Here is a 14,033-nt window from a genome sequence, read left to right as displayed (position 1 = left end):
GCATCTTAAAATTTTACTGTCACCATTTTTTCATAACGCGACTAAGGAAGTATAACATCTAAAATTAAAGGGGTGAGATTTTGAATCAATAAAAGCCATAAAGTCATTTATTTTACCAAACTTCATTCATAGAGAATCTATCTATCTATTTTGACGCAAATTAGGTCATAGTATATTTTGTAAATAGCGTCACTTACTATATTTTACATATATATATTGCGCATTGAATTTGCGAGTTATCGGATGTACATAATTTTAAACTAACAGCGAATATATCTGTCAGTATGGTTCATGGCTAAAATGAGAATTATAAAGAATTGAAACAAAAGGCATTTATTTTCTCAAAATTGATTCGTTTAGAATTATTTTTGATGTCATTTCAAACTTTCCACTGCTTCGAAAAACAAATGGCGCTCTGAGCGAGAAGAAAAGGCGCAAGAAACTCTCCCAGCATTCCTTTTTTGCGCCGATTTTAATAAAATATACAATATTGTACTGTCATTGTTATTGCTATAAAATAATCATAATCTAGTCCCATGCTGTCCGGTCGCTAATATTCACCTTTGGAGTAGTAGGATTAACGACAGAGCCATTTTTATTATAAAACATTTAAATTTACTTATAGATAATGCCTGAACAACGACTAATTATAAAAGTGTATGTATATTTAACAACATACATAGAAACAAAAGATAGTTTGGCAGGATAGAAATCAGCTGCAACCATTGCTTCCCGGCAATGGTCTTATTGGTCTGAAATTGACTGTTTCGGTTGGTTTAACCGGCTTTTTTTACATATACATATGGATTCCATAATCTCGATCATCAATAAGAATGCAAGACGCCAGGGATGTAATCTCCTGCAAATCAGGGGGAGTATGTTTGACGTATGTACGGACGTATGTAGGGACCAATATTCTGAACAGAGCTTAAGGCTGCTATCCCAAAAAATCGCCAAAACAGCACATAACTGAAACCATTTCTTGACGGGTTACATAAAGCCTGTATTTTTACATAAAATAATTATAATATCCACACAATATGAGATGAAAATTCATTTTTTCTTTACATTTATATTTTTTTAGACAGTGCGCAAAAAAAACCATCGAACTAACTTTTACAGTTGGAACTATACTGATCATTAAATCTAGATAAAAAAGTTACGAAAATTTATTAATAGTACACCAATACTATTTAACATGACATAGTGTTGTTATTTTTCTATATTTTTTTATATTTCTGAATGAAAACTATGGCGATCTTGTGCGAAAGAGGTAATAACCTAGCTCCGTTCGATTCCTCAAGGCCACTGGCTCGGTCCCCAGCCTTAATAGTGTTTACAAAAGGCTCACTGTTCTGCGTATGACGGTAATTCAACCCAAATGTAAACAACTCGGTACTCGTGGAGCGAATAACTGTGCCCTACAATAAATGGTCATTAAAAGGCGAAATTGACGCCGACTTGTTCGTAGAAAAAACAACCACATTGCTGTTAGTGATTCGCAAGTCGTTAAATAAAAAGTATAATGTTCAATGGATGACCATGTTTTGGATAATATTTGTAGTCAAAATTACACAACTGCGTAAAAAAAAAATATTTTTAACCGACTTCAAAAAGGACGAGGTTCTCAATTCGATTGTATTTTTTTTTATATTATTACGCTTACTTCAAAATGCTGTGAAATAGTTTTAAGAACATAGATGAGCAAGACGTTCAGCTGATGGTAAACTATACGCCCTGCCCATTACAATGCAGTGCCGCTCAGGATTCTTGAAAACCCCAAATATTCTGGGCAGTACTACAACTGCGTTCGTCACTTTGAGACATGAGATGTTAAGACTCATTTGCCCAGTAATTTCACTAGCTACGGCGCCCTTCAGACAGAAATACATTACTACTTCACGGCAGAAATAGGCGCCGTTGTGGTACCCATAATCTAGCCTAGCTAATTATTAAAAAGAGGTTTTCAGGCTGCAACTAACACGGAGAATTCGAGATTTTTCCGTTCAAAGAACCTTCATACTTTGACGTAGGTAATTAACGAGTGCTCAAGCCACAAATTTTCGGAGTCAGTTTATTTAAACGTAGTTTTTTTATTTTTTACTTTTTAGTGTCAGTTAATAATAATAATATATAATCAACCTGAATGAAAACTGCTAGAAAAATCGTACACAAAAAGAATTACATCATCCACGTAAGCAAAAATTTTCATAAAACGTGTGCATAAAATGAAAACTACTGGTCAAAACTATGTAAAAAATCTGATGGGACCAGCGACCATCTATTCCGCATCGAACTAATGAAGAATTACGTAAATCGGATCATAAATCTCAGCGTAATCGGTGTACATACATAAAAAAAATACCGATCGAATTGAGAACCTCCTCCTTTTTTAAGTCGGTTAAAGAGGTTTTCAGTTTGGAAGTTACACGGAGAATGCGAGATTATTCCGTTCAAATGACCTTCATTCACAACCTCAAGCCACAAATTCTCGGAGTCCTTCCCGCCATTTATAAATACAATTCTTACGAAACTTGCTTACAGCAACAACTCGCCACCTAAGTCAGTCATGTTGTCTGAGTAAATATTGAATTATTCAAAAATACTCAAGGCGGTGGGCGAATATTGAACGAAACTTTATAATAATCTGGGCTAAATTTGCGTAGGTGCAGTCTTGTCCGATTATGTAACGTAATATTTTCCATTTTGTAACACGAACGAATACATTCTACAATATTATGATATAATAGCTTATAGTACGCTTGACATCACTAAAACTTATTCTATACGTAAGTACTAAAACGTTTTACCAGTGGGAGGCTCCTTTACACAGGATGCCGGCTAGATTATGGGTACCACAACGGCGCCTATTCTGCCCTGAAGCAGCAATGTGTAAGGATTTATGAGTTTCGCTCTGAAGGGCGCCGTACCTATTTAAATTACTGGGAAAATGAAACTTAACATCAACGCTCGTCTCAAGGAGACGAGCGCAATTATTGTAGTGCCAATCAGAATTTTCAGGATTTTCTAGAATCCTGAGCGGCACTACATCGTAATGGACAGGGCGTATCAATTACCGTCAGCTGAACGTCCGGCTCGTCTCGTCCCTTGTTGTCATAAAAAATACAGCAAATAAACTATATTTGTGTTATTGAGATCCATTCAGCCGTTTAGGTGTGATTGAGAACCTAATAAACATACAGAAATAAAAAATATCATGTCTATAATAATAATAACAGTGTGGATAGTATAACTATGGAGCTTAGATGCCTAGAGTGTTCTATATATATTTAGGAAATGCATTACATTTTGGCAAATCTAAAACCAAAATAGATTTGATAGGAGAATAAACGTGACATCTAAGAACACATTCTGGATATAAAAATCAATAATGAAATCAAAACCAAACAAATCTTAATCTTAAAAAACTACCATTGAAAAAAAATGGATGGATAGACTCCAATGCATGTCATACGGTTCACAAATATATATGTGTTCTAAATAATATGTACAAGATTAAAAAATTAAATAAAAAAGGTGGTAAGTTGTAGCTGAAGCATCCAGCGGGAATTCTGCGTATAGAAAGACTTCTAGAAAAGTCCTTAAACGTTTATCTGTCAATGTCATACAAATGCCAATTAACAAAACAAGATGTATTGAAGAAAAAGATCATTACTTATACCAATCCGTAGAATGGTTATTGAAATGCTAAAAGCAGAAAATCGTACCGTTTCTCCAATTTAGGCTCCTTTGCAGAGGACGCCGGCTATCTTATGGGTGTGAAGCAGTAATGTGTAAGCATTATTGTGTTTCGGTGTGAAGGGCGCCGTAGCTAGTGAAATTACTGGGCAAATGTGACTTAACATCTTATGTATCTAGGTGACGAGAGCAATTGTAGTGCCGCTCAGAAATTTTAGATTTTTCAAGAATCCTGAGCGGCATGTAATGTATGCATTGTAATGGGCAGGGCATATCAATTACCAACAGTTGAACGTCCTACTCGTATCGTCCCTTATTTTCATTTAAAAAAAAATAGTATTGAAATTGACCATAGACAGCGGCCAAAAACGATCACTTGTGCGATGTAGAATATGAATAACCTTAATACCGATAAACATATCGTTGCAAGTATGTTTAACATAGAAAACAAACTCTAAAAATGTCTTTAAACGAGCCATTTAATACGAGAAATCTTTAATCAATCAATTAACATCCCATTTACTCCCAGGTTCACGTCTAATCTTGATGCAATTACCATGTCACCAACGGTAGTTCACCTGCAGGCAGGGTTGCCACTTGCGAGTTATTCCGGAGGTATTCACGATTGACTTGTACAGGCTTAAATAATTGTGAGAAACTGGATGTAAATAATTAAAGTATCGAGCAGACGATTGAAATGAAATGAAATTTTCTTTGCAAGAAACATTGTAGTTAAGATTTTACACAAATTATCTGTGTTATGGGTTACAAGACAACGATATATTTAATACAATATACTTATTTAAACATACATAAATTCATATAAACATACATAAATACACTTAAACATCCATGACTCGGAAACAAACATCCATATTCATCATATAAATGCTTAACATTACTTATAAGATGTTAACATAATATTATTTATAATGCAATATTTTTCGTCACTTGACATGCAAAATATGTTAAGTATAGAGTTGTCTAGGAACCATAACTGAAACATGTCGGATTTCACAATTCTATCACGATTTTAAGCGGTATCTGATCTGAAACTCAATCCAAAACTAGCTAAGGCGTAGCGTGATACGTCTGGAGACTGATCACGTCGCTGTCAATCCGTCACCTTGAAACAAATATGAAATGTCTGTGTGGTGGCAGTACCTACTGCAGCAGACGAAGACGGCACACATAATATATAAAAGAAGCAAATAGAATAAGAATTTATATTATTTTTCTTATTGATATATTATCTTGATTTAAAAGAGTGGCATGGAGTTTCTTGCTACTTCTTCTCATTAGCTCAACCCTTTACGAAGTAGCGATAGATTCAATAAAAAAAAATTTTTTTGACATTCATAAGTGTCATTGCCGTAACCTACATGAGTCAGGGGATGTTGACTCGCCAAATTCTGACTCCAAGACTCCCAGTCAACATCTCCTGAGGATGCCTCGTGTAGAGGCGAAACACGTGTCGTATTGATTAAAGACGAATCTTAGCTGAATTTACACTCAAGAAGGCTCACAACGTTTGAATAAAATCCAATAACGTATTAATTAAATATAATAACATCCAATATTCTCAAATTATTTGACATTTTAAATTGTTATTGTAGTGACAGCCCTATGTTGCGACAAAAACCCATCCTGTATAACATACCGTCTGTGAAGGACGCGAGCCGCGGCGTACGCGCATCTTGCTATCCCGTACCAACACACAAGCCATCTCACTCTCTCACCCTGTTTATCTGGTACTGGTTTAGCCTGTAAACCTGTTACATCTTTCCCTATCAGTATGTGATGAATATTCAATAAAGATTGAATGCGAATTTTATAAATTGCTTGGTCAGAAGGGAAGGGTGGGGGGGGGGGGGGCAGGAATATGTGACATAATCCATAATGATGCTATTTTCAATAACTAATGTTACTTAGTAAAGAATTAATTCGATGAAGTTGATAGATAGCCCACATCACTTGCAAAACTGGTAGCCCCCGGACAGGGGCGTGCATTGGTTTTCCAGCGCGGTAGGCACTGTAAGCCTAACTAGTCGTAGTTGCGATTAATATTTAAAAATTTAGTTTCTGTTATAAGGATAAATATAAGTTCACTTACTAACATTTTTCTGCCGTTCTGTCAGATTGATCGTGTTTTCTAGCAAGATTTCTCAAATTATTCAAGTCACCGTAACCAATATCATTCCACACAGTCTTCGTTGTAGAAAATAAACATCAGGTCAAGGAGAACAATAAATTGGAATGGAGGCATCCAGCTAGCCAAGTGTATTTTTCATACTACTTGGCATTGAAATATCTCATAGTTTTACCTTTTTGTTGAGTTAAACTAATATTTGGTATTGGAAATTTATGCAAAAGGATACGTAGGTACCTAATTGTGGAATCAACAACCGGCAGCAGTCTTTCTAAAAACCTAATTTCTGTAAACAAATCGTATTTTCGCCACTATCGCGACACTGGAATTTCTCCATTATATTTTAAATCCTTTCTTGTTACCAATTTTAAACACAAAAACACACAGCAACATCTTTTTCTTTCCCAATACAAACTCTAAATATAATTAACAATAAACAAATCAACACAAAACGAATAACTAATGTAATTAGCTTAATAATTCACGCACCTGATATAAAGTACACGAAAACACAACAACTAAAAAAATGGCGCTGTTATTCAATTCAATTCAATTTTTGTGATATGGCTTGTGGCTGCACCAGCAGGCGCTGTTATTGTTGATTACTAAACAATATATTTTTATTTCCGGAAATGTCATATTTTATATCTCACAATCATGAATCACGTCATGTGCGATGTCAAAACTCTTATGGGAGCGCAAACAGGTTGAAACTCTGACACTAAGCGAACAAGATATAATAATAATTACTCATAAATCATAATGTAGGTATAATTTCTGTCGTCGGTTTAATCCATGACAAGTTGTCAGTTCTAACTGTCTTATGCTTGCCTACCCGAGAAGTGCCAAAGAAGGCAAATTGTGATGGTCATATTTAAGAATGATTTAGTTAGTCATTTTATATTTTTTGCTGTGGTTGTATAACCTTGACAAATAAATTTTGTTATAGAAATTTAACGTATTCTACTAGCCTTCAGTAGGCATTATCGGAACTGCTTACTATCTTATCGGAACATATTTAGTATATTGGGTAGCAAAAAACATACTGGTTGGGTGTTCAATAGAAGTTCGATTATAGAATAAAAGAACTAAATTTATATAATTTGTGTACACCTGAAAGATCCATAGTATGCCTGTTATTCAAGATGGTGTTGCAAAAGAGTTGGTGGTGGTGATCAGTTTTGATCAAGTGACCAATATGCTTGTTTCTTTATCTTCCATTAAAACATATTTTACTATGGTCTGTTTCAAAGTGGAGTAAGATGATGACATTGATATCATCATCATCACCTATTCTGAATTTAAGTGTTACTAAATATGTTAAAGAGATGAGTCTAAAGTGTGACTAAGTTTATGAGACATTCTCACATGACATATTTCTATTGATATTCCATTATAATTCTGTCTTCTGGTGCTGAAAAAGCAATTTCAATTTATGCTCTTAATAGTGACTTTAAATAAACAATTTTATTTATAGACCAGCTGACCCGGCAGATGTTGTTCTGTAGGTATATTATAATAAATAAAATAATGATTTTGTATGAATTTGTCAATAATATTCTATTCTATTCTTTCTAGTGGCTTCTGTGGAAGGGGCACCACAACTCGCCAATGTCACGTTTCAGTAGACCAACAAGCTTAGAGTGTGTCATTTGATCGGTGTAAACGAATTTATAAGTGATTATTGTAATGACCGGTGCCCAGAATCAAAACAGATTTATTTTCTTATTATACCTGAAACAAATATACATGCTGTTAGATTATAATGGACAAACACTGATAATATTACTTATATAAAACATTTATTGTGTTAGTTATAACTTAATATTATTCTGTTTAATATATTTACATAAAGTATTTACAAAAGGAGTGAAAACAAAGGTGAGGAGGCATTTCATGGAGGTGGGGCGGGGGATTTCAGGAGGTATAAAGTTGTACAAGGAAGACTTCATTAAAGGGCAATTAAAGAATAAATGGTCTACATTTCCCTCATCAAGTCCACATTCACATAGAGAATGGTCTCTAATTCTTAATTTGGCTAGGAATACTGGAGTGCAAGAGTGGTTTAAGCGTAACCGGCAAACTGTTGATATTATTGATTTATTGGGGAATCTAAATTTTGAAAACCACGGTTTTAAAGGGATTACAGGTTGTATATCACCATAAAAGACGCCTTTAGCAGTTTTGGAAACCTGCCAGATGTTTGACCACCTCTCAAACATATTTATTTTCAAAGTGGAGCACAAGTCATGAGAGAAGATTTGAGAATGTTGTTGGGAACCTGTATGAGCAGCTGACCTGGCACAAGCATCAGCATTTTCATTGCCGATTATACCTGCATGGCCTGGTATCCATGCTAGAACTATGTTGATGTTGAGATCATAGCACTCTTTCAAGTTTTCTCTTATCTTAAGTATAATTGGAAACCTACTTTTTGAGCGAAATGGGTTTGAGAGGATGGATTGAAGGCAGCTTTTGGAGTCTGATAATATAATAGAATTGTTTAGGCCATGGGACTTAATAAATAAAATAGCTTCAAGTATAGCAATTGCTTCCCCTGTGAATACCAAAGTGACAGTTGGGCAGCTATAACTTAATACAATTCTTGTGGAGGGGATCCATACTGCAACACCAACTGGGCTCATGTGTATTTTAGAAGCATCAGTGAAAATCTTATGCCAATTTTGGAAATCTGAATGCATAACATGAGAAAATGTTTTGTTAGCTTCTATGGTGAACTTATTAATGCCCAGATCTAAAATTATTAAGGGTTGGAAGGTGAGTGCATTGAAAGGCATTGAGAATAGCGGTAATTTCGAAAGTTGAAAAAAGGGGTTAGGGAGTTGAGAGTACAATAGGTAACTATGGGCAAGACATGATCTCTTATCTTGAGAAATTTGGTTATTGTTGTATAGGCCAACTAATTGATCTAATTTATGCAGCAAAGGGTGATCCCGGAATTCCGCAAATTTAAAAAACAGTTTATTAGCGAGGAACTGTCGACGAAGCGAGAGGGGAGGTTCTACACACTCGACCTGCACAGCATTAATAGGACTAGATTTCATAGCTCCTAATATAATGCGCAAACATTTTGCCTGTAATTTGTCTAACTTATCTAAACCTGCCTTATTGCCTGGAACCAAAAGTAACGTGCCATAATCCATGTGGCTACGGATTATGGCATTGTATAGCAATCTTTGGGTGAAGGGGTGAGCCCCCCACCAAACGCCAGATAATGAGCGAAGGATATTAATATTTTTTTCACACTTTTGGGAGATGTAGTTAAAGTGCTTTACACCTGTCAATTTTTGATCCAACCATACACCCAAGAACTTAACATTATCGACAAAAGGAACTTCAATATTGTAAATTTTGACTTTGATTACAGGGAGACGTCTTTTGTTGGTGAATAAAACTACCCTACTTTTGGAAGGTGATAGTGTTAGCCCATGTTGCAAGAGGTATGATGAGAGATATTCTAGAGCATGACTCAAACGAATAGAAGAAGCCTGTATAGACTTATCAGAAGTATATAGAACAATATCATCTGCATATTGCAAGATTTGGCAAAAGGGGGTAACTGTGCTAGAAATATCAGAGGTATACAGGTTGTATAGTAAAGGACTGAGAACAGAACCTTGAGGTAAACCTTTCCAAACTGTTTTAGGAGGTAGGTATGAGGATGGGCCTTTAATGGTAATTGTTCGCTCCATTAGCATATTGCATATGAATCGAGTTAACTTCGCTGGAATACTCAGCTGAATGAGTTTGCTCCTGAGCAGAGGAAGAGACACGTTATCATATGCGGATTCTATATCTAGAAAAACTGCCAAAAGAGGTTCTTTTTGGAAAAGGGCTAATCTTATATCAGTGGTAAGGATACCCAAGCTATCTAATGAGCTCTTCCCCTTTCTGAATCCAAACTGGGAATCGGAAATGAGGTTATTGTATTCAACAAACCACTCAAGTCGATGTTTGATCATATGTTCACATATTTTTGCAAGAGCAGGTGATAGGGCAATAGGTCTATAACTGGTGGCTTTAGATGGACTCTGACCTGGTTTGAGTATAGGAATGATCACTTGATTTTTCCAAGATGGAGGTATGGCACCGACATCAAATAGGTTATTGATAATTTTGAGATAATATTCTTGGGATCTGATTGAAGATTGTTTAAGGAAAGAATAGGGGATGCCATCGGCCCCGGGAGAAGTGTCAACTAAGCCATCCAATGCCAGAAGGAGTTCTGAAAAAGAGAAAGGGGAGTCTAAACTATGAGTTGATGAGAGAGGGATTGGAGGTGAAGGGAGATAGTCTTCATTAGGAACTGAAGGGGGTGACAACCTATCTGCAAAGGATTCAAGCCATACAGATGGATCTACACTTGAGTCATGCTCCGAAGGATTGTAAGAACCCCTAAATTTTTTAACTTGTTTCCATACAATTGTAGATGGAGTACAGGGAGATAAGCTCTGGCAAAAATTGATCCAACCTTGTTTTTTCTTTTTGGCAAATAAATTAGTGGCCTTGGCAGCAGCTTTTTTATAATTAATGAAGTTGGTCAAAGTCATGCTCCTATTATATGTTTTTTCGGCTAATTTTCTATCCTTAGCAGCCTTGGTGCAATCTGAATCCCACCAAGGAGTTGAAATTTTACTATTGGATGCTTTTTTTATGGGAAAATTTTGGTCAGCACTAAATATCATGGCCTCTGCTAATTTATTATAATTTTCAACAGCATTTGAATGGTTAGGATTGGGAAAGCTTAAAATTTTTTCATCAAGGCAAGTGGAAAATTGCTGCCAATTAGCATTTGTTAATCTGTATTTGAGAGAAGGGGAAGAATTTTGAGCAGGGATTACTTTATCAGGTAATGAAATGAAAATAGGATAGTGATCACTGCCATTGGAATTTTGAAGGATGTTCCAAGAAATAAGAGAAGCAAGACAAGGAGAACATAGGGTCAGGTCAACTGCACTTTTTGGATTTTGAGAAGGAGCAACCCTGCGGGTTGGAGAGCCATCATTTATTATGCAGAGATTACATTCATCAAAAATATCAAGAAGGGAAAGAGAAAAATAATCAGTAGTGCTAGAGCCCCAAGACATGTGATGTGCATTAAAATCTCCCATTAGAATCATAGGAGAGGGAATAGACGAGATTAAATGGAGGATGTCTGCGATCATAGTTGAATGAGGTTGAGGGATGTATATAGAGACCATGGAGATGTTCAAAACTTTTGCAGCAACAATATTTATACCAGGATGTTGGTTTGGAAGGATTATTGGGGAAAAGGGAAGGGTGCGTCTTATAAATAAGGCACAGCCTGCACCAACACCATCTGCTCGATCATCCCTGAGGCATGCATAGCCCGGGACCCTGAAGTGTGATCCAGGGGCCAGCCATGTCTCAGATATGGCGATGGCAGAGGGAAGGTATTTATTTATAAGATGAATAAGGCTTGGTTTCCTAGGACGTAGGCTTCTGGTATTCCATTGAAGGATGGTCACTGGGGCCATGATTGTTACAAAGGGATAAGATGTGAGATAGTTTATGGGCAACGTTGGACGGTATGTTAAGAGTGTTACTTGATATGAGACTTAGAATGAGTGAAAGGAGAACCTCCAGGAGGTTTTCATTCTGTACTGTAGAGGAGGGAATAGACTGATGCATTAATGCTGAGCCATTGGGGAACACTGAAGGTACCTCAGCAATAATGGCCTGATGAGCAGCTTTATCATAGGACTTGCTTAATGGGGCTCTAGAGTGTGGAAGAGAAGTAACCGTTTTCCTATATGAGGTAGTTGGAGCAGAAGGAATACTAGTCTGGCTCGTGTGGGTTGTAGGGGCATTATGGGATGAGGAAGGATTACTTAGAATTTCTGTGAATGGCCTTGTAGATTTTGGGCAACGCTTTGCTGCCTCTACATAAGAGATGTTCTCTTGTGACATTATTATTTTAATTGTTCTTTGCCTACCATGTTCAGGACAACCTTTATTGGTGGAAAAATGTTGTCCAGAACAATTAATACAATTTGCATCTTTTTCTAGTATATTACATGAGTCACCAGAGTGGGATTGGGCACATTTATAACACCTTGAGTTGGATCTGCATGTAGTTTTAATGTGTCCAAATCTGCTGCAGTTCTGACATTGAATGGTGGGGAAGAGGTAAGTTTCTACTGGAAGGGAGTTATGGAATAGGAATATTCTGGTAGGGAGTGATTGTCCTTGGAAAGTAATAACTATAGTTTGGGTTGGGATCCAGGAAACTTTGTTATCCTCAATAACTTTTCTATTGAGTCTGCGAGCTTTTAAAATCTTTCCACAACCTGTGGGAAGATCAACTGACTCGACAAACTCATTCATGGATAAGTCCACCGGAACCTGGCGGACAATACCCATCTTTGTAATATTATAATTAGGTATATTTGCTTCATATTTGTTTGCAGTTAAAAGTGGGTTATCTAAAAATTTGTTGGCATCTGATGCTGATTTGAAGGTTACTGCTATTTTATTCCTACCAACTTTTTGAATACCATCCGGGCATATATTGGCAACTTTATGTCTGTGTAAAAGTTGACCAAATTTTATAGGTCTTATTGTTAAACCTGAAGAGGGATCTTCTTCAGTGCGGGAAACATGAATAATAAATGGACCTTTATCTAATGAGGTGTATTCTTTAATCCCCACAACTAAAGTTGGGTGATTATATATATTCTGTATGGATGCAGAAGCCATATCGGTATCAATAATTGTCTTTTTAGAGACTGCATTTGCGTTATGTGTTGCGCTGTCCTGTAAACGACGTTTCGATCCAGGTAATGGAATATCCGGAGGATCCGGAGGTTCTGGGGGGGTTATATCCATAATGGATAAGTTGGTAGTAAGTCTAAGTTAGTAAGCACGCAATTAGATATCTATGTTAAATTGTTAATAAATACTTACTAGTAAAAATACTCCACCACCAATAAGATAATAAAAACTGCTATACACAAGTTATTAATAGGCACTGTGAGAAAATGTAATTATAAACTGTAATAACACTCGACTCACGCGTGTTAGCTACCGAAAAACCCACATGTTTGTCAATAATATATCATAACATCAAAGATTACTTCGTAAAATATGCACCCTGCTGTCATAATGAAATTGTTTCACAGCAGAACTGTCAAACTGTGCGTCAATAAATTCTCTCATAGAAATTATGTATCGACACATCAAAGGAAAAACAAATTTGTTGTTTTTATTTAATTTAGCAGCATTTTCCTATTTATTCACCTTTTAAACCTTCTCTGGATTTGCACAAATAATTCAAGACCAAAATTAGCCAAATTGGTCCAGCCGTTCTCGAGTTTTAGCAAGACTAACGAACAGCAATTCATTTTAATATATATAGATAACAATTGAATTGCTACTGGGACTTTGGTAAGCCAGTAACAAACTATCTCTTATTTTCTAGTGTTATAACAATTAAATTCACTTTTAAGAGCAAAAATTTATGTTGGCCCTTTTAGCACCCGGCCACTATATTATTGTTACAGTTCTTGATGTATTCCTATTTAATTGTATATTTGAACAATGAAAGAGACCAGACAGAATGTATATCTACATAATATTATGAATACCCAGACTGCATAATTTATTAGCAATATACCAATATTAAGATTAAACATGTGTAGTTTATAGCCTTGTTTTGCACCTTTTATTGTTAAGAACATACTGTACTTTTATTTACAAGAGAGAAAAATTATAGTCTCATACCATTCTAGATTAGCAAGTTTAAAATGGAATGTAATATTTACAGAAAATATTTTCTCACAATTTGTTAAATCACCAACTTATATTAACAGGGGAAAACCACAGGCTTCAATACACATGTAATCTATATATGATGATGAGTAATGCCTTACCAAAACTCTCTGTTAATTTTAGCATAACTCCGCCGATGTGCATGTCTCCCTTGACAACCATAGTCCGCTTCTGGCTCAAATCGGTTACGTAGATCGTGAGGTTCCACGACCCATCCCCTACTATTTCTCCGTCAGCCAACATCTTGCACCAGTTCTTTTATCACTCGAACACTGAGATTATATTGTCACTTCCAGTAACACATCGCGACAAGCGTAAATAACAACACACGACTACCCTTTCAGAAGGTCTGCGATTAACTGAATTGACGTCT

At 36.0% G+C, this 14,033-nt stretch overlaps 1 protein-coding gene and 1 long non-coding RNA gene across 5 annotated transcripts in view; one reads left to right on the top strand and one right to left on the bottom strand.

The window, feature by feature from the left end:
* LOC126966131 (unc-112-related protein-like) overlaps positions 1-14,033 on the bottom strand; it is an 87,966-nt gene extending 73,933 nt beyond the window's left edge. For 2 of the 4 annotated variants that reach the window (XM_050810059.1, XM_050810061.1), the window contains exon 1: positions 13,758-14,032. In XM_050810059.1, coding sequence (XP_050666016.1) covers positions 13,758-13,903 — 146 coding nt within the window. In that variant the 5' untranslated portion in view covers positions 13,904-14,032. Of the gene's footprint in view, positions 1-13,757 lie in introns of all 4 variants that reach the window. The other 2 variants (XM_050810060.1, XM_050810062.1) reach the window with 2 other exon arrangements.
* On the top strand, positions 8,432-10,379 carry LOC126966209 (uncharacterized). Its single transcript, XR_007729695.1, has 2 exons — positions 8,432-8,626; positions 9,237-10,379. It is a non-coding gene; the product is annotated as an uncharacterized LOC126966209 (long non-coding RNA).

This window comes from Leptidea sinapis, chromosome 9 (genome assembly GCF_905404315.1).
Source record: "Leptidea sinapis chromosome 9, ilLepSina1.1, whole genome shotgun sequence".
Taxonomy (NCBI): Eukaryota; Metazoa; Arthropoda; class Insecta; order Lepidoptera; family Pieridae; genus Leptidea; species Leptidea sinapis.
This window is presented reverse-complemented; position numbering and strand designations above follow the sequence as displayed.